This window comes from Chiloscyllium plagiosum, unplaced genomic scaffold (assembly GCF_037043375.1).
Source record: "Chiloscyllium plagiosum isolate Xiang-an unplaced genomic scaffold, Cpla_swu_hap1 HiC_scaffold_2, whole genome shotgun sequence".
Lineage (NCBI taxonomy): Eukaryota > Metazoa > Chordata > Chondrichthyes > Orectolobiformes > Hemiscylliidae > Chiloscyllium > Chiloscyllium plagiosum.
In genome coordinates, this window is record NW_028270140.1 from 90,953,027 (window position 1) to 90,971,833 (window position 18,807).

Genomic DNA, 18,807 nt, shown 5'->3' on the forward strand with positions numbered 1-18,807 from the left:
ATTTTGTTCATTGTGTCAGCTTTGGAATTGAGACTTGTGTTTTGAAGGTACAGTACCAGCTTGACTCACCTCTTGTCATTTTCTTGTTGAGCACATACTTGGAAACATGAGCAGGACTTTTTTGTGAATTTGTTTGCCAGCAAATTAAGAAAGACATGGGCCTCTGATGTTACACTTTAACAATCCTGCTTTTAATCTAATTTTAGCTTTCCGAATTTTCATTTGTAATTGTCAAGGAAGGCTGGTGAAATCTACTTGTGGCTGCCTGGGGACACCATTTCAATTCAACACTGATTATAGCTACTTTTGTAACTTAAATTACATTTATGTTTATCAAACTAGTTTGTGTAATGTTAAAGAAATATAGGGAAAAATAAATACAAAAGCATTTTGGAGATAGTTTCCAATTTTCAGTTTTAGTACTAACCTCCTTTTTCTCTTTCTTTTTCTTTGTTTCATTTTTGTATGCTAGGGACTGGCAGCATTGCCTTTCCTGTAGGGAGAAGCAGAAGGAATCATCCCCAGTGACCAGTTATAGATAGAGGTTCATGATATGAGAAAAAGAAAAACTTGTGCATATATATAACACTTTTTTGATGTCCTCAGGACTTCCCAAGGTGCTTCATGGCCAGTTAAATACTTTGACGGGTAGTGTCTGATTTCTCTAGACAAATATAGCAGCCAGATTTGTGCACACCAAGACCCCCACACAGAAATGAGACGAAAGGACTGATTAATGTTGAGAAAGAATATTGATGAGGACACTCTGAAAAGTGAGCATTCTCCCCAAGTGTCAATGGCAACATTTGTGTTCAACTGCAAGGTAAAAGGGTCTTGGGTTAGTATCTCAACCAAACACAGTAACTCTAGATTTGTCAGCCTAGATTTATATGTCCAAGTCTAGGTGTTGGACCTCCTGAGGATAGTCTGCAGTGTAGAAAAAGTCAAAATAATTTTTAATATTAATGGTTTAATCAGTAGTAATTGAACAATACTAGATGTACCAACATGCACAATGCAACCACATTCTGTTTACCAATGGTGTGTATCAGCAAATATGTTGGCATTGGATTCTATTGAAATCTGGACTATTGCTGTTAACTCTCTTGTTTTCTAATAATTGCGTGCACTGTTTTGGTTCTATTTGTTTTGTCCCTCAGAAGTTGGAAACTCCCAATTAGTAATCAAGTACAGCAATAGTTGAAGATTCCTTTTTTCCTAAATATTAAAAACTACTAACTTGGTTGCAAGTACACATTTAATTTCTATAGCAAAGCATCTTGTCCTTAGAGCAAATCTTTTCTATTTATATGATTCATATGTTTTTTCAATAAACTATATGTTGAAGCTTTATATCTTGCATATATCAGGATACTTTTTCAAGAATATTAATGTAATGAGAAACAGTATTTATACAGAATGAGAAAAGAGTGTTGATTGCACGCTGTTGTTGCTTAGAGAATGCACCAGTTGGATGACTGATTATTAATTGCTTCATTTATGTAAATGAACCAGAGAATGACTGTTGACTATATTAACTAAAGATATGGACACCTATTGTGCAATAGACCTCTGTGCATTAATATATGTAGCTTCAAGAATGTACATGTACGCCAAAATGAGAACCCAACTGATGATTTTAAATTGGTTGTTAGTGTAATTCTTAACACAGTCACAATAATTTAGCAAATGTTTTCCAGTTGTGATTCACATCTAACAAACGTGTAAAATCAAAGCATGAGTAGGCCATTCAACCCTTCGTGCCTGCCCTGCCTCTCAGAATGATTGTGGCTGATATTCCAATTTTGTTCCCACTTGCCTTCTCATAATTTTTGATTCCTTTAGTTCTATGAACTTTCTCTAACTCCTTGAAAAAACATTCAAATGTTTTGGTCTTGACCACTTGCAGTGGCAATAAATTCCACAGGTTTCACACTCCGGGTGAATAAATTTCTTCTCATCCCAGTCCTAAATGGCACACCCCATGTCCACAAACTGCGACTCCTGGTTCTGGATCCCTGGTCATTGGGAACATTGTGTTTATCCTGTACAGTTCTTTCAGAATTATGTTGACAACCAATTGAAGATTGTCATTTCAGGGTCATTGTCACATGCTTGCACATACTGAAGGCACATATATTAAGACATGTGGCCCTGTACTCTGCAGACAGACAGAATATGTACACAGCCTGCTTTTTAATCAATTGAACTAAAGAGGTGACAGCCATTCTCTGGTTAATTTCTCAGTACGATGCCTTGACCAATTTGCCTGTTGAAATTTAAGCAAAGCTTGGCAGTTGACTGTCAATGAGCTAATTTGTAAATTCTCCATAGCAACACCTCCTCCAACCAATCACCACTCTAATACAGTATAATATTAGTGCATGACAAAGCTCTGACTGTTTTTTAAAAGCAGTTTTCCAGTTCTACAGTACAAAATGGCCATTTATATCTATTTTTATTGAAAAATAAAATCTTCACACAAACACCTCTGCGGTGAGATAAATTAGAAGAAGGCTTGAACAGAATAGTTCAACTTAATTTTACATTTTAAAAGTAAAAATGCATGAAAGCATTTGCACTGAATGAAATTTTAAGACTACTTAGTATTTGCTGCAATAATCAAATTTTAGCACCAATATCCTGAGTCAAAACTTTTTAGCAATTCTGTGAATCGTGTTTAATGTGATTCACTTTACTGTGTATAGAGAGCACTGGCTGAGTTAACATGTAAGGAAAAATTTTCTTTGGTTTTCTAAAGTCATAAACTAATGTTCCTAGCAAATATATGAATAATAGGTATTGCAGGTACTAGTAAAGTAGTGTGGATAATTTTTAAACACTCCAGTTGCAATAAAACACGAAAGACTTTTCTGCTACAGAAGGAATAGAGTTTTAATTAAATTGTCTTCAAATTATTGGAAAATCTTTTAAATCCAATTTTTCATCTTCCAAACTTTGACAAGAAGTGGGTATTGCATGCTATAGTAGTTTTTATTGCCTATCTCTAACTCACATTGAGAAGGTGATGGTGAATTGCTGCCTTAAACCACTGGAGTCCATGAAGGACATGTACCCCCACGGTACTATTACAAAGGGATTTGAGGATCTGGGGCACATTATCACCTAGTGGAATTTCCACCCCATTGAAAGATGCACCTTTGGGCCCTGGTTGATTTTTTCAAACCTGAAAATCACTTGCATAGATATATTATACATCACTGTAGTGGTGTGCTCTGTAACTGCTACTGTGCTTGCCTGCAGCTGGGGTGGAGAATGGTCTATAAAGGAGACAAGATGACAAAGTTGTTAGTAACAGATGTGTTTTCAAAGTGAATCTGTGATTGATGAAATAAATTTCTAGACTGCTTAAATTTAATGGTAAATACGTTTTTTTTCTCAAGGGAAAATTAGGTCCTGAAAACAAGAGAAGCTGTAGAATTTCTGCCGTGCCTGCCTTTTTCCTGTACTGAAAATTGGCAGACGGTCAGCAGGATGTCTCAGCCCTTGTTATTTGAGATAACCAGCACTAACCAAGCTGTTATGGCAATTTCACCTCGAGGTTCTGGCTTGCTAAATCTTAAAGTAGTGAATAAAGGCATCACGGCTAGACAACGGTTAAACATTATTCAACAAGGCGAATGTAGGCAACATTAGATCTTGGGGCTCGCCCCTGTTAAGTGCTATGAGCTACACTGGCTTGGTGATGAACCACTGTTTCATTTTAGACATGGTTTCAATACTAAACATTCTTATGCTGTGCTCAAACTGGACTGAATGCAGAATAAACCTCTGTTCCCTCCAGTCTGCTAGATGGTTTGCTTCACTTTCAGAAAAATAACCTTCATCTCTTCAGGGAAATGTTAGCAATTGATGATTTATTGAAATCCATCATGCATTCATAATTTAGTATGAACAAAAAATTAAATGTTCAAGAATATTAACATATTCAGTATTGGCAGTGAGGATGTTTTTATAAGGACTTAAGACCATAAGAGACAGGAGTGGAGGAAAGGCCATTCGGCCCATCGAGTCTACTCCACCATTTAATCATGGCTGATTGGCATTTCAACTCCACTTAACCCCACTCTTCCCCCAGCCCTTAATTCCTTGCGAGATCCAGAATTTATCAATCTCTGCCTTGAAGACATTTCATGTCCCGGCCTCCACTGCGCTCCATGGTAATGAATTCCACAGGCCCACCACTCTGTCTGAAGCAATGTCTCCTTATTTCCATTCCAAATTGGACCACCTCTAATTCTAAGGCTATGCCCACAGGTCCTAGTCTCCCCGCCTAATGGAAACAACTTCCCAGTGTCCACCCTTTCTAAGCCATGCATTATCTTGTAAGTTTCTGAGATCTCCCCTCAACCTTCTAAACTCCATTGAATACAATCCCAGGATCCTCAGCCGTTCATCATATATTAGGCCTACCATTCCAGGGATCACACATGTGAATCTCTGCTGGACACGCTCCAGTGTCAGTATATCTTTCCTGTGGTGTGGGGCCCAAAATTGGACACAGTGTTTGAAATGGGGCCCAACTACAGCTTTATAAAGTCTCGGAAGCACATCGCTGCTTTTATATTCAAACCCTCTTGAGATAAATGAAAACATTACGTTCGCTTTCTTAATCACAAACTCAATCTGCAGGTTAACCTTCAGAGAATTCTAGACTAGCACTCCCAGGTCCCTTTGTACTTTGGCTTTATGAACTTTCTCACTGTTCAGAAAATAGTCCAAGCCTGTGTTTTTTTTCCCCCAGAGTGCAAGACCTCACATTTTCTCATGTTGGATTTCATCAGCCATTTCATGGACCACTCTCCTAAACTTGCTAAATCTTTCTGCAACCTCTCCACCTTCTCAGTACTACCTGCCTGTCCATTTAACTTCATATCATTGGCAAGCTTCGCCAGAATGCCCCCAGTTCCTTGATCCAGAACATTAATATATAAAATGAACAGCTGCAGCCCCCAACATTGAACCCTATGGGACACCACTTGTCACCAGCTACTGTTCCGAAAAAGAGCCTTTTATCCCAACTCTCTGCCTTCTGTCAGACAGCCAATCCTCAATCCATGCCAATAGCTCACCTTGAACACCATGGGCCCTCACCTTACTCAGCAGCCTCCAGTGAGGCACCTTATCAAAGGCTTTTTGGGAGTCTAGATAGATGACATCCACTGGGTTTCCCTGATCTAACCTACTTGTTACCTCTTCAAAGAATTCTAACAGGTTTGTCAGGCATGACTTCCCCTTACTAAATCCATGCTGACTTGTTCTAATCTGACCCTGCACTTCCAATAATTTAGAAATCTCATCCTTAACAATGGATTCTGGAATTTTACCAACAACTAAGGTTAGGCTAATTGGCCTATAATTCTCCATATTTTGTCTTGATCCTTTCTTGAACAAGGGGGTTACAACAGTGATTTTCCAACCATCTGGGACTTTCCCTGACTCCAGTGACTTTTGAAAGATCACAACCAATGCCTCCGCTATTTTCATAGCCACCTCTCTCTGAACTCTAGGATGTAGCCCATTGGGGCCAGGAGATTTATCAATTTTTTTTGATCTTTAGCTTTTCTAGCACATGGTCTTTTTGTAATGGCTACCATACTCAAGTCTGCCCGACTCTCCTTAATTGTTGGGATATTACTGCTGACTGATGCAAAGTGCTTATTAAATTCTTTAGCTATTTCCTGATCTCCCACCACTAGCCTTGTAACATAAATTTGGAGCGGCCCCATGTCTACTTTTGCCTCTCATTTGTTTCTTATGTATTGAAAGAAACTTTTACTATCATTTCTAATATTACTGGCTAGCCGACCTTCGTATTTGAACCTTTCCTTCCTTATTTCTCTCTTTGTTATCCTTTGTTTATTTTTGTAGTCTTCCCAATCTTCTGATTTCCCACTGCTCTTGGTCAATATATAGGCTCCTTTTCTTTGAAACGTTTCCTGATTTCCTTTGTCAGCCATAGCTATCTAATCTATCCCCCCGCCCAACCAAGATAACCTTTCTTTTCTTTGTGATGAACCTCTATTGTGTCCTAAATTACACCCAGAAACCCCTGCTATTGTTACTGTACTGGCTTCCCCGTGAGGCTTTGCTTCCAGTTGATTTTCGTCAATTCCTCTCTCATGCCTCTGGAATTACCTTTATTTAACTGTCGCACCATTACATCCGATTTTTGCCTTCTGTCTTTCAAATTACAGACTGAACTCTACCATATTATGATCGCTGCCTCCTAAGTGTTCCCTTACTTTAAGATGTTTTATAAAGTCTGGCTCATTACATAGCACTAAGTCCGGAATAGCCTGCTCCCTTGTGGGCTCCATCACAGTCTGTTCCAAAAAGCCAACCTGTAAGCATTCCGTGAATTCCCTTGCTTTGGATACACCAGCAACATTATTCACTCGGTCCACCTGCATATTGAAGTCCCCCATAATCATCATGACCTTGCCTTTCTGACCTGCCCTATCTATTTCCCGGTACATCTTGCAGTTCTGGTCCTGACCACTGTTGGGAGGTCTGTACATAACTCCCATTATGGTTTTTTGCCTTTGTGGTTCCTCAACTCCACCCACACAGAGTCCACATCATCTGACCCTGTGTCATTCAGTGCCATAGATTTAATTTCATTCTTAACTAACAAGACAACCCCACCCCCTCTGTCCACCTCCTTGTCTTTTCAATAATTTGTAAATCCTTGGATGTTTAACTGCCAATCCTGAACCCCCTGCAACCACATCTCTGTGATGACTACCACATCATAATTATTCACGATGATTTTGTGTTACTAATTCATCTAATTTGTTACGAATACTATGAGCATTCAGGTAGAGTGTTTTAATGCTAATTTTCATATACTCGTGATTTCCAACATCTCTAGTAATATGTCCTAAGTTATCCTTTTTTTTGCTTCATTCCTAATCTGCCTTGAATTTAAACCAAAACCATGAACACATGCTAACCTGCTGTTTATCTGCTGACTCCATACTCCGTCGTTTTCCCTTCGCCTCCCCGAGTCCTAATGGCCACCCTATTTATTTTCTTTCGCCAGAACATTGGTTCCATATCGGTTCAGGTGGAGACCATCCCATCCCATCAGTACAGATTTCCCCCTCCCCACCCCGGTTCCAAAACTGATGCCAATGTCCATGAAATGGAATCCCTCTTTCCCACACCAATCTCTTAGCCACGCGTTTGCTTCCCTAATTTACTTATCCCTATGCCAATTAGCATGTGGCTAAGGCAGTAATCTGGACATTATGACCCTCGAGGACCTATTCTTCAATTTCCTTCCTAGTGCTTGCTACTTCCCAAACAGGTCCTCCTTTCCTAGCTTTGCCTATGTTGTTAGTCCCAACGTGGACCACAACAACTGGATCTTCTCCCTCCTGCTCCAATATCTTTTCAAACCAGTCTGAGATGTCTTGTACTGTGGTACTGGGCAGGCAACACACCATGTGGGACTCCAGATATGGCTCACAAAGGATACTATCTGTTCCCCCTAATCACAGAATCCCTGATAACAACTACTTGTCTTTTTGCTCCCCCTCTTGAGTGGCCTTCTGTACCATGGTGTCATGGTCAGCTAGCTCATCCACCCCACAGCCCTTTTCCTCATCCATACAGGGAGCAAGAATCTCATACCTGTTGGACAAGGTAAAGGGCTGAGGCTCCTCCACCCCTGAACTCCAAATCCCCCTACCTGCCTCATTTACAATCACACCCTGTTGTCCTTGATCACTAACTGAATTTGAATCTACCAGGCGTGACTGCCTCCTGAAACAAAACGGCCAGGTAACTCTTCTCCTCCCAGATGTGCTGCAGTGTTTGAAGCTCAGATTCCAGATCATCAACTCTGATCCGGAGTTCTTCCAGCAACCAACACTTGCTGCAGATGTGGTCACTGCCATTCACAATGGGATCAGCCAGCTCCCACATCGTACAGCTACAGCACATCACCTGCCCAGCCATCTCTGCTTAGTTAATTAATTTATACAAATTTGAGTCAAATGATTCCTAGTACTTCTCTGTGGTCTTATTCAACTAATCAACTAACAGTAAAGTTTTAATTAATCACACGATACACAAGAAATATCAATTGAAACACCTTACTTTAGCTACACATGAGCATCCTTTTTTTTTTGGTTAGAGATATACCCAGCAGCCCTCTGTTCCTTGCTGTGACCTCTTCCTCAGTTGCTCCTTTAAAAATGGTTTGTGTGCTCTCTCTTCCTGGCAGCCCTCTGTTCTCTCTGCCCTCTCTCCTCGCCGCTCTGTAAAAATAGAACTTCTGGCGGCCATATTGGGAAAATAGCCTCCTTTACCGGAGTGGTTCTAATTAGACAACAAGATGATTGTCACAGTAAACTGAAGGTACTACGTAAAATTGCCCTCAATCTGCTTGAAATATGAAAAGGATATCTGTTAAATTTATTGGTAAAATTAATCTACCATGTTGTTTGTGTATGGTATCACAGCCAAAAATAGAAATGTACTCCAGTCACATGGCGAGCATTCATAATAGGAATTTATCGCCTTTGTCAAACGCTCCACTGTTAATTGAGTTACAAATTCATTTAAATTTTACTTGAAAAGAGGCCTGAGGTTTAAGTACATGAATCATTTCAGGGACAGCTCACAAAACCATATTTATAACTACTGTTGTTCAATGGATAAACATTATTCAGTACATTTGTGCCAGTCACCCCATTGTATTGCTCGAAGCTAACACAATCAGATGTATTACTAATTGTACCTAACATTTTCCTTTGTTTGCTAAATCTAGCATTTACAGCAAGTGGAGCTAAAGACTGCATGTGGCATAGTGAACTAGAAGATCACTGCTTCACTTGCGTGGAAAATTCAACCTTTGTGCTGATTTGAGTTGATCTTATCTGCAGTAGTTCTTAACCTTGGTCTGGTGGCACTAAGATAGAGAAAAATAAGTTGAGCTACCAATCCTTACTCCTAGAATGCAAGTGATGGGACCAGAATGAAGTGACAATGGTAATGATGTCAACTCTGCCTTCTGTGGCCAACTGTTCATTTGAAGCTCAGTATAGATATAAAAGCTGTATGGATAAAATATTTAAAGTTAGCTGTTGCAGCACTATAATCCAGCAAGGGTAAGTATCATCAATAAATAAAAATACTTTGAAAAACACTATGTACTCAATGTATACCTTCCTGGTGGGAGTTTTACAAATTTGTTTCACCAGGAATCTAGTTAAGCACACAGTGAATTTCTTTGGCTTTACATGTCACTTGGATTGCCCATATTAGAAAGTGATACAATGTACCTAGACTTTCTGCAAGTTTTATTTGTTAAAGATAGATTTAAAATGAGCTTACTTTGTGCTGTTGAAATATTTGGTAAGTTTACTTTTCTTCCGTACAGAATCAAGGCTATCGAAAGCCCAGGTAAAGACGACGATACAATATGGCTGATGTACTGGGTAGTATATGGTCTCTTCAGTGTAGGTGAATTCTTTTCTGACATCTTCTTTTCCTGGTTTCCTTTTTATTACATATTCAAGGTAAGTAGAAATTATTTTATAATCAATTTGCATTGTAAAGTACATTAATGATTATTCTTGTCATTAACTGCTAATGCTGATGGCCTAAATATTCAGGCCATTATTAAGACTAACAGTTCATTTTGGTATTGAGGGAATGGAATGAAACTGACAATGAAAGCTTCAGAGCATACTTGGAAGATCATAAAGTATTTGAATGATGAAGACTAGTTGATAGTAAAGAGATTTCAGTTATCTGTAGGAATAATAGGGTGGTCGTGATAGGGAATTTTAACTTTCCAAACATAGACTGGGACTGCCATAGTGTTAAGGTTTTGGATGGAGAGGAATATGTTAAGTACGTGAATGTACCTACTTGAGGGTGCAAAACTTGACCTACTCTTGGGAAATAAGGCAGGGTAGGTGACTGAGGTGTCAGTGGGGGAGCACTTTGGGGCCAGTGACCATAATTCTATTAGTTCTAAATTAGTGACTAATTTAGAACTAATAGAAAAGGATAGACAGGATCTAAAAGTTGAAGTTCTAAACTGGAGGAAGGCAATTTTGATGGTATTAGGCAAGAACTTTCAAAAGCTGACCGGGGTGGGGGGGAGGTGCAGATGTTCACCGATAAAGGTACGGCTGGAAAATGGGAAGCCTTCAGAAATCCCCAGATGCTTCGGTTTCCTCCCACAATCCAAAGATGTGTAGGTCAGGTGAATTGGCCATTCTAAATTGCCTATAGTGTTAGGTGCATTAGTCAGAGGGAAATGGGTCTGGGTGGGTTACTCTTCGGAGGGTCGGTATGGACTGGTTGGGCCGAAGTCTAATCTAATCTAAATGCGATAACGAGAGACCAGAGACAGGATATTTCTGTTAGGATGAAAAGAAAGGCTGGGAGGTATAGGGAATGCTAGATGACTAAAGAAATTGAGGGTTTGGTTAAGAAAAAGAAGGAAGCATATGTCAGCTATAGACAGGGTAGATAAAATGAACCCTTAGCGTATAAAGGCAGTAGGAGTATACTTAAGAGGGAAATCAGGAGGACAAAAAGGGGACATGAGATAGCTTTTGGCAAATAGGGTTAAGGAGAATCCAAAGGGGTTTTTACAAATACATTTAAGAACAAAAGGGTAACTGGGGAGAGAATAGGGCCCCTCAAAGATCAGAGGAGAAAGTGAGGACGGCAGATGCTGGAGATCAGAGCTGAAAATGTGTTGCTGGAAAAGCGCAGCAGGTCAGGCAGCATCCAAGGAACAGGAGAATCGACGTTTCGGGCATAAGCCTGAAGAAGGGCTTATGCCCGAAACGTCGATTCTCCTGTTCCTTGGATGCTGCCTTACATGCGCTTTTCAAGCAACACATTTTCAGCCCCTCAAAGATCAGCAAGGCGGCCTTTGTATGGAGCTGCAGAAGATGGGGGAAGATACTAAACAAATATTTGCATCTGCGTTTACTGTGGAAAAGGAGATGAAAGATATAGAATGTAGAGAAATAGATGGTGACACCTTTAAAAATCCCCATATTACAGAGGAGGAAGTGCTTGATGGCTTGAAACGGCTTGATAAATCCCCAGGACCTGATCAGGTGTACCTGAGAACTGTGGGAAGCTAGGAAAATGATTGCTAGGCCCTTTGCTGAGATATTTGTATCATCGATAGTCACAGGTGAGGTGCTGGAAGACCTGGAGGTTGGCTAACGTGGTGCCACTGTTTAAGAAGGGAGGTAAGGACAAGCCAGAGAACTATAGACCAGTGAGCCTGACGTCAGTAGTGGGCAAGTTGTTGGAGGGAATCCTGAGGGACAGGATGTACATGTATTTGGAAAGGCAAGGACTGACTAGGATAGTCAACATGGATTTGTGCATGGGAAATAAATGTCTCTCAAACTAGATTGAGGTTTTTGAAAAAGTAAGAGGATTGATGAGGGCAGAGCAGTGGATGAGATCTAATATGGACTTCAATAAGCATTCGACAAGGTTCCCTGTGGGAGACTGGTGAGCAAGGTTAGATCTCATGGAATAAAGGGAGAACGAGCCATTTGGATACAGAACTGGCTCAAAGGCAGAAGACAGAGGGTGATGGTGGAGGATTGTTTTTCAGACTGGAGGCCTGTGACCAGTGGGGTGCCACAAGGATCAGTGCTGGGTCCTCTATTTTTTTGTCACTTACTTAAATGATTTGGATGCGAGTATAAGAGGTACAGTTAATAAGTTTGCAAATGACATGAAAATTGGAGGTGTAGTGGACAGCGAAGAAGGTTACTTCAGATTACGATGGGATCTTGATCAGATGGGCCAATGGGCTGGGAAGTGGCAGATGGTGTTCAGTTTAGATAAATGTGAGGTGCTGCATTTTGGGAAAGCAAATCTCAGCAGGAACTTTTACACCTTAATGGTAAGATCCTGGGGAGTGTTGCTGATCAAATAGATCTTGGAGTGCAGGTTCATAGCTCCTTTGAAAGTAGAGTCAGAGTTAGATAGGATAGTGACGAGGGTGTTTGGAATGCTTTCCTTTATTGGTCAGAATATTGAGTGCAGGAGTTGGGAGGTCATGTTGCGGCTGTACAGGACATTGGTTAGGCCACTGTTGGAATATTGCGTGCAATTCTAGTCTCCTTCCTATCAGAAGGATGTTATGAAACTTGAAAGGATTCAGAAAAGATTCGCAAGGATTTTGCTAAGGTTGGAGTATTTGAGCTATAAGGTGAGGTTGAATAGGCGAGGGCTGTTTTCCCTGGAGTGTCGGAGGTTGAGGGGTGACCTTTGTAGAGGTTTATAAATTCATGAGTTGTGATCGGATAAATAAACCAAGTCTTTTCCCTGGCGTGGGGGAGTCCAGAACAGGAGGGCATAGGTTTAGGGTGAGAGGGGAAAGATATCAAAGCGATCTAATGGGCAACCTTTTCACGCAGAGGGTGGTACGTGTATGGAATGGGCTGCCAGAGGAAGTGGTGGAGGCTGGTACAATTGCAACATTTAAAAGGCATCTGGATGGGTATGTGAATAGGAAGGGTTTGGAGGGATATGAGTCGGGTGCTGGCAGTTGGGACTAGATTGGGTTGGGATATCTGGTCGGCATGGACGGGTTGGACCGAAGGGTCTGATTCTGTGCTGTACATCTCTGACTCTAATTTATCCAATCCAAAACATATTGATAGTTCTTTGTACTCTCCCCATATGGACAGGCCAAAGGCAAACAGGTCCTGTGCAAGATACTATTCAGGCGGAAGTGAGTAATGCATGCTGAAATTAGAGTCAAGAGTATGGTGCTGGAAAAGCGTAGCGGGTCAGGTAGCATCCGAGGAGCAGGATTATCAACGTTTTGAGCAAAAGCCCTTCTTCAGGAATGAGGCTGGGAGCCTCAGGGTTGGAGAGATAAATGGCAGAGAGGTGGGGTTGTGGCGGGAAGGTAGCTGAGAGTGCAATAGGTGGATGGAGGAGGAGGGTAAAGGTGATAGGTTGAAGGGGAGAGTTGTGTAGATAGATGGGAAGGAAGATGGACAGATGGGACAGGACAGAGGCGGGGGGTGGTGTGGATGCAGGTTTTTCAATTCCTATGGTGCCAGAGGAAGGTTCCAGGAGGGGAGGGTGGGTTGTTGGGGTGGGGGGGCATGGACCTGACGAGGTAGTTGCGAAGGGAATGGTCTTTACAGAAAGCAGATAGGAGTAGGGAGAGAAATATATCCCTGGTGGTGGGGTTCGTTTGGTGGTGGTGGAAATGGCAGAGGATGATGCAATGTATATGGAGATTGGTGGGGCGGGAGGTGAGGACCTGAGGGGTTCTGTTCTTGTTGCGGTTGGAGCGGTGGGGTTCGAGAGCTGAGGTGTGGGAAGTGGATGAGATGCACTGGAGGGCATCATCAACCACAAGGGAGGGGAAATTGTGGCCTTTAAAGAAGGACATCTGTTGTGTTCTGTGGTGGAACTGGTTCTCCTGCAAGCAGATACAGTGGAGCAATTGCGAATAAGGGATAGCATTTTTGCAGGAGGTGGAGTGGGAGGGGTCTGTGGGTTTGCAGAAAATGTCAGTGTTGAGTCGGTCACCATTTTTGGAGAGGTCCAGGTAAAGTCAAGTTCGGGGTGGAATGTGTTGGTGAAGTTGCTGAACTGTTCAATCTCCTCATGGGAGCACGAGATGGCACCAATGTAGTCCAATGTAGCGGAGGAAAAGGTGGGGAGTGGTGCCAGTGTAACTGCAGAAGGTAGACTGTTCCACATAGCTGACAGAGAGACAGGCATGGCTGTGGCCCATGTGGGTGCCAATTGCTACCCCTTTCGTCTGGAGGAAGTGGGCGGATTCAAAGGAGAAATTGAGGGTGAGGACCAGTTCAGCCAAACAGATTAGTGTCAGTGAAAGGGTACTGGTGGGGACGTCGGGGGAGGGTTAGAGGCCCTAGTCATGGCGGATGGAGCGTATAGGGACGGGATGTCCATGGTGAAGATGAGGCGTTGGGGCCTAGGGAAACTGAGGTCTCGGAGGTGGAGGGCATGGGTGGTGTCTCGGATAAATGTGGGGAGTTCCAGGACCAGGTGGGTAGGACAGTATCGAGCTAAGTGGAGATGAATTTGGTGGGGTAGGAGCAGGCTGAGATGACAGGTCAGCCAGGATAGTGCGGTTTGTGGATTTTGGGTAGGAGGTAGAATTGGTCAGTCAGGGGTTCCTGAACTGAGGTTGGAAGCTTTGGGTGGGAGATCTCCTGAGGTGATGAAGTTGTTTATGGTCTGGGAGGTGAGGTCGTGGTCACGGGGGTGGTAGGAGGAGGTGTCTTCAAGTTGGCACTTGGCTTCAGCGGTGTAGAGGTCAATGTACCAGACTACCACTGCAGGCCCCCCCTCCCCTCCTTTTCTGCTTGTTTGATAGTGAGGTTGGGGTTGGAGCAGAGGGAGTTGAGCGCTGCGTGTTGAGGGTGAGAGGTTGAAGATACTGTCCACCCTGACTAGAAGCCACTGGTTTAGGAGTGTTCTAGAATACACTGCACTTGCCTGAATGCGTACAGCTCCATCAAAGTTCAAAGTTCAATGCCATTCAGGACAAAGTCTGTTTGATTCTCATTCCTTCAAACAATTGCTACCTCTACTGTCAGCATGCAGTGGAAATAATATATACCATTTACATCGTGCACTGCAATGAATTGCTGCCTTTGATAATATTTTCCAAACCACAACTTCTAGCTCCTGGAAACATTTCTACTTGTATGTTTTTGCTTCAAGTGGCACAGCATTCTGACTTCCTTCAAGAATGCTCTGTCAAAATGCTGAGGGCTTATGCCCGAAACGTCGATTCTCCTGTTCCCTGGATGCTGCCTGACCTGCTGCGCTTTTCCAGCAACACATTTTCAGCTATGTCAAAATGCTGTCTTGCTAATAGCGCTGTGGGAATGTAGATTCCACCATTTTTAGAAGGTTGGTCTGAAACCTCTTGAGAGTATTTGGGGGTGGCCAATAAATACTGCTGTTGTGAGCAATGCCCACATCCTGGCATTGAATAAATAAATAGTCTAGGCTTCCTTCCTCTCCATAGAGTATTGTCTCCATAGTGGCCTGTTTTGAAGAACAGGAAGCTCATTTGATTTTAAAGAATTGGCTCTAAATAAGAAACACTTCTTCAGGAGTATTTAGACCATGCTGCTTGAAGATTGAGAGATAGGGATGATGGCTGGTAAAGAATGACTTATAGGGTCGGGGCAGATTACAGGGTATTTGATAAATCAAGAGCTTTGGGAGGTTAAAAACCAAAAGAACTGCGGATGGTCTAAAATCAAACTAAAATAGAAGTTACCGGAAAAACTTAGCAGGTCTGACCGCCTTTGAAAAGGAATCAGTTACGGTTTCGGCTCTGGTGACCCTTGATTGCAGATGGGCAAATCTGATAGCCAGACACAATATTTCTCAAGCTAACTGCAATGTTGCTTCCTGCTTTAGAGCAGATGTAGAGTATTATTTTGGATAACTCAAAGTGAAATCACAAGATGATTTAGGATAATCGTTTGAGACAGCAGAAGGATTTTGCAACAAATATTCATAACATGTTGACTTAAATCAAAATAAGTCATTAACAATCAAAATGCTCCAAGTGGTGATATTTGGAATGACAACTGGTAGGCAAACAAATTTAATAGGAATATAGGTCATTCTGGTATAACATATGTTTTATCAACATGATTAGGCTATAATGCAATTGACAAATTGTGGATGCTGTTTGGATAATGTGAACTTTCTACTGAATGGGTATAGTCATTTTCTGTAGCGATCTTCTACAGCATGATTTTCTGTAGCAGTTTTCCATAGTGCGAGGTTGCAGAGGAACACTATTGCCACGTTATACTAGAATGCACCGTAGCATTGTGGACAAATATAGGATCTCAATCATTTATTTTAATACATCTCTTTGATCATATCTAGTGTGCATTCCTGGTTTGGTGTATGGTTCCCATTGCAAATAATGGCTCTCAAGTGATCTACAAGCGTTTCATTCGCCCTTTCTTTCTGAAACATGAGGCTAAATTGGATGAGGTTGTGAAGAATATTGGTGATCGGGCCTCAGAAGCTGCAGATACTATTAAAGAAAATGGTAAGATTAATAATGTATCATTTACAGCTGCAATATATTCCTTGCATGTCTGCTCCTGTTGAATAGGTCTTTTAAACTACAAAATCTTCAAATGTTTTCTCAGTGATGATATTTTGTGTTTGGAGCTCTTGCAGAATGAATACCCTAACTCAGCCATACTTAATCAAGGAGAAAAAGAATCACTCATCAATATCCGCTCTCATCTGAGTGGGCTGTTTTTTTTAAAAAAAGCAACATTAATACGTTTGGGACAAAATTAGCATCAGCAAACATTACAAATCAGTTACTGTTTTTATTAGTGGAAGTCTTTGTGGCCCTGTGATAGTATCGTTCGTTGCCTTTGAGCCTGGAGGCATCACTTCCATGACTTGATAGCCATGGAAACTATATTTGTAAATGTAGTCAAATATGTTGATTATCAATCCACACATCCTTCTGATATGTCTATGGCATATGAGTTGGAGAGTTCCTGGTTAGTGATGCTTAATGTGGATGCTTAATGCCCCTCCAATGGAAGTGGATGTAATCAGTACTTTACCTACTATACCAGTACAGCAAAGAGGAAAAAGACTCTGCTTTTGTAATGGAGGACGGGTTAACATCAATACAAGCTTCTTAGCCAGGGAATAACAATTTTTTTTTTTGGATGAAACACTAAACCAAGACTTTGTCTATTGTGTCAGAAGAATTGATGGGTCAAGTGCTATTTTTGCAGAACAGGGGACTTTTCCTAGTCACCTGGCTAATATCACTAACACATCATCTAGGCCATTATGAAACAAGTTGTCTTTCCCACTTCTAGCCTATTGCATCTAGAAATGTCAGCTGGGTTTCTTGTTTTGCTGCACTCTGGTTTGGAGTTGCAATGCTGTCATCTCAAGTTAACAGCTTAATTTCCTGTTGAATGTGCTTTGATAACTCCCACTGAGGCAGAGCTTGAGATTTGGTGAAATACTGGATAGTGCGAACAAGGTTATAGGTGTTATTCCAGGCCCCTGCACTGGAATTCCAAAGTACTGTTTTGTATGGCTGCATGAACATCAATTTCAAAAGATGAATGCATATTAATGCTATTTAATGCTGTTAATCAGATCCTGATTATCATAATTCTGGAAAATGGGTGAAGATCAGATTGAACATGAGGGAAATGCTGCACTACTAAAACAGCTTCTCAACATTTACTGTTTGGTCTTCTACTTGGGAAGAAATTATATGTTCCGAGTACCCCAGCATAGAATCCAATACCTCGTAAGATGCAAATAATTCTTTGTTGTTGAAATTGAGTAAGCTGGTTTAGTTGGTAGGCACTGGACAATTGATCTATGCCAGAATGAGCATTTGTGTTTTGCTGGTTTGAAATTAACAATTTGAAGGTACCATCTTTGTTTGTTTGTGTTCTTCTAGCCAAAAAAGCAACAGCAAACTTGATCTTTGAAGAGAAGAAGAGTACTTAAACAATGGCCGATAAAACTCCCTGGAATCGAGTGTGTTAAGATATTGCCTTTGGAAATTTTTTTCAATGCACACTTTAAATGTATTTCTTTATATAACCTATTTGCTCAATTTTATCAAAATCAAAGTGGAAAAATGTATGGTACTCAAATGTAATATTACAATCAGTGTTTAATTGCTTGTTGCAAATATTTCATGGACTATTGCTAATGATGCAGATGCAGTTCTGAGAGTGGCATTTTTCTGGTTTGTCTTGTCCTTTTATTGTCTGATTTAAATGTTCAATAAACTTTTAAAGTTGACTCTCTTGTCACTTTTGAACCAAATGTTAAGTAAACTTGAAAACTGATACCTTTGAGAAAATGCAGTTTTTGCTAAAACAATTGTGTTCTTTGCTGCAGGCTTACAAAAAATAACTAGCTTTCCACAGAAACCAAACAGTTGCATGCCTTTATTTTGTGCTGTATTCATAACTTTTTTAATATCCGAAGTAGAGCTGTATCACTTGCTACGAGAGAGAGGTTTAACTGTGGTTTAAACCGTTCCTTTATTCAATATAATTGTTTTCTTCAAGGCCAGGCCAAGACTGCCAGCGGGGATACAAATTATGTCAAAAGTACATGGGGTTAGCTTAAAGGACCTGGAAATTGTCATCTTTCTTATGCTCGTGGAATAGCAAATAATTGAAAAGTGAAAAGATATTATACACTGAAATATTTATTGGAATTGTATCATATAGACAAAATACCAAATCACACGATGGCTTAATATCTTTTTTTGTTCAGTTTGTTTCTTTGTTTTTCACATGATGTGATGATGCTGGTGTAGGACTAATGTGAACAATGTCAGAAGTCATACAACCAGATTAAAGTCCAGCAGGTTTATTTGAAGTGACCAGCTTTTGGAGTGCTGTTCCTTCTTCAGGTGAAGTCAGGACTTCACGTGACAAAGGAGCAGCACTCCAAAAGCTTGTGACTTCAAATAAACTTGGACTATAATCTGGTCATGTGACTTCTGACCTTGTTTTTCACCAAAATAACAATTTCTTGAAATGAAAATAATAGACTTCAATAGAATAACAATATGCATTTGTAAAGTAATATTAATAGGAAAAAGTGCATAAGTTTAAAAACAGGCTTGTAAAATTTTGATCAAAGCCAAATTTAGGGCAGAAAGTCCAAGCTTGTTCGAAGTGACTACAGTCACTGCAGATAATAGTGAAGCAAAAAATTGAAGAGTGGGTGTTGCACTAG

At 40.9% G+C, this 18,807-nt stretch overlaps 1 protein-coding gene across 1 annotated transcript in view; it reads left to right on the forward strand.

Annotated features, from left to right (window-relative positions):
• Positions 1 to 17,856, forward strand: part of reep5 (receptor accessory protein 5) — a 34,820-nt gene extending 16,964 nt beyond the window's left edge. Inside the window, exons 3-5 of the mRNA XM_043710717.2 lie at positions 9,413 to 9,551; positions 15,934 to 16,102; positions 17,507 to 17,856. Coding sequence (XP_043566652.1) covers positions 9,413 to 9,551; positions 15,934 to 16,102; positions 17,507 to 17,556 — 358 coding nt within the window. The 3' untranslated portion in view covers positions 17,557 to 17,856. The remainder of the gene's footprint in view (positions 1 to 9,412; positions 9,552 to 15,933; positions 16,103 to 17,506) is intronic.
• The last annotated feature ends 951 nt before the right edge of the window (positions 17,857 to 18,807 follow it).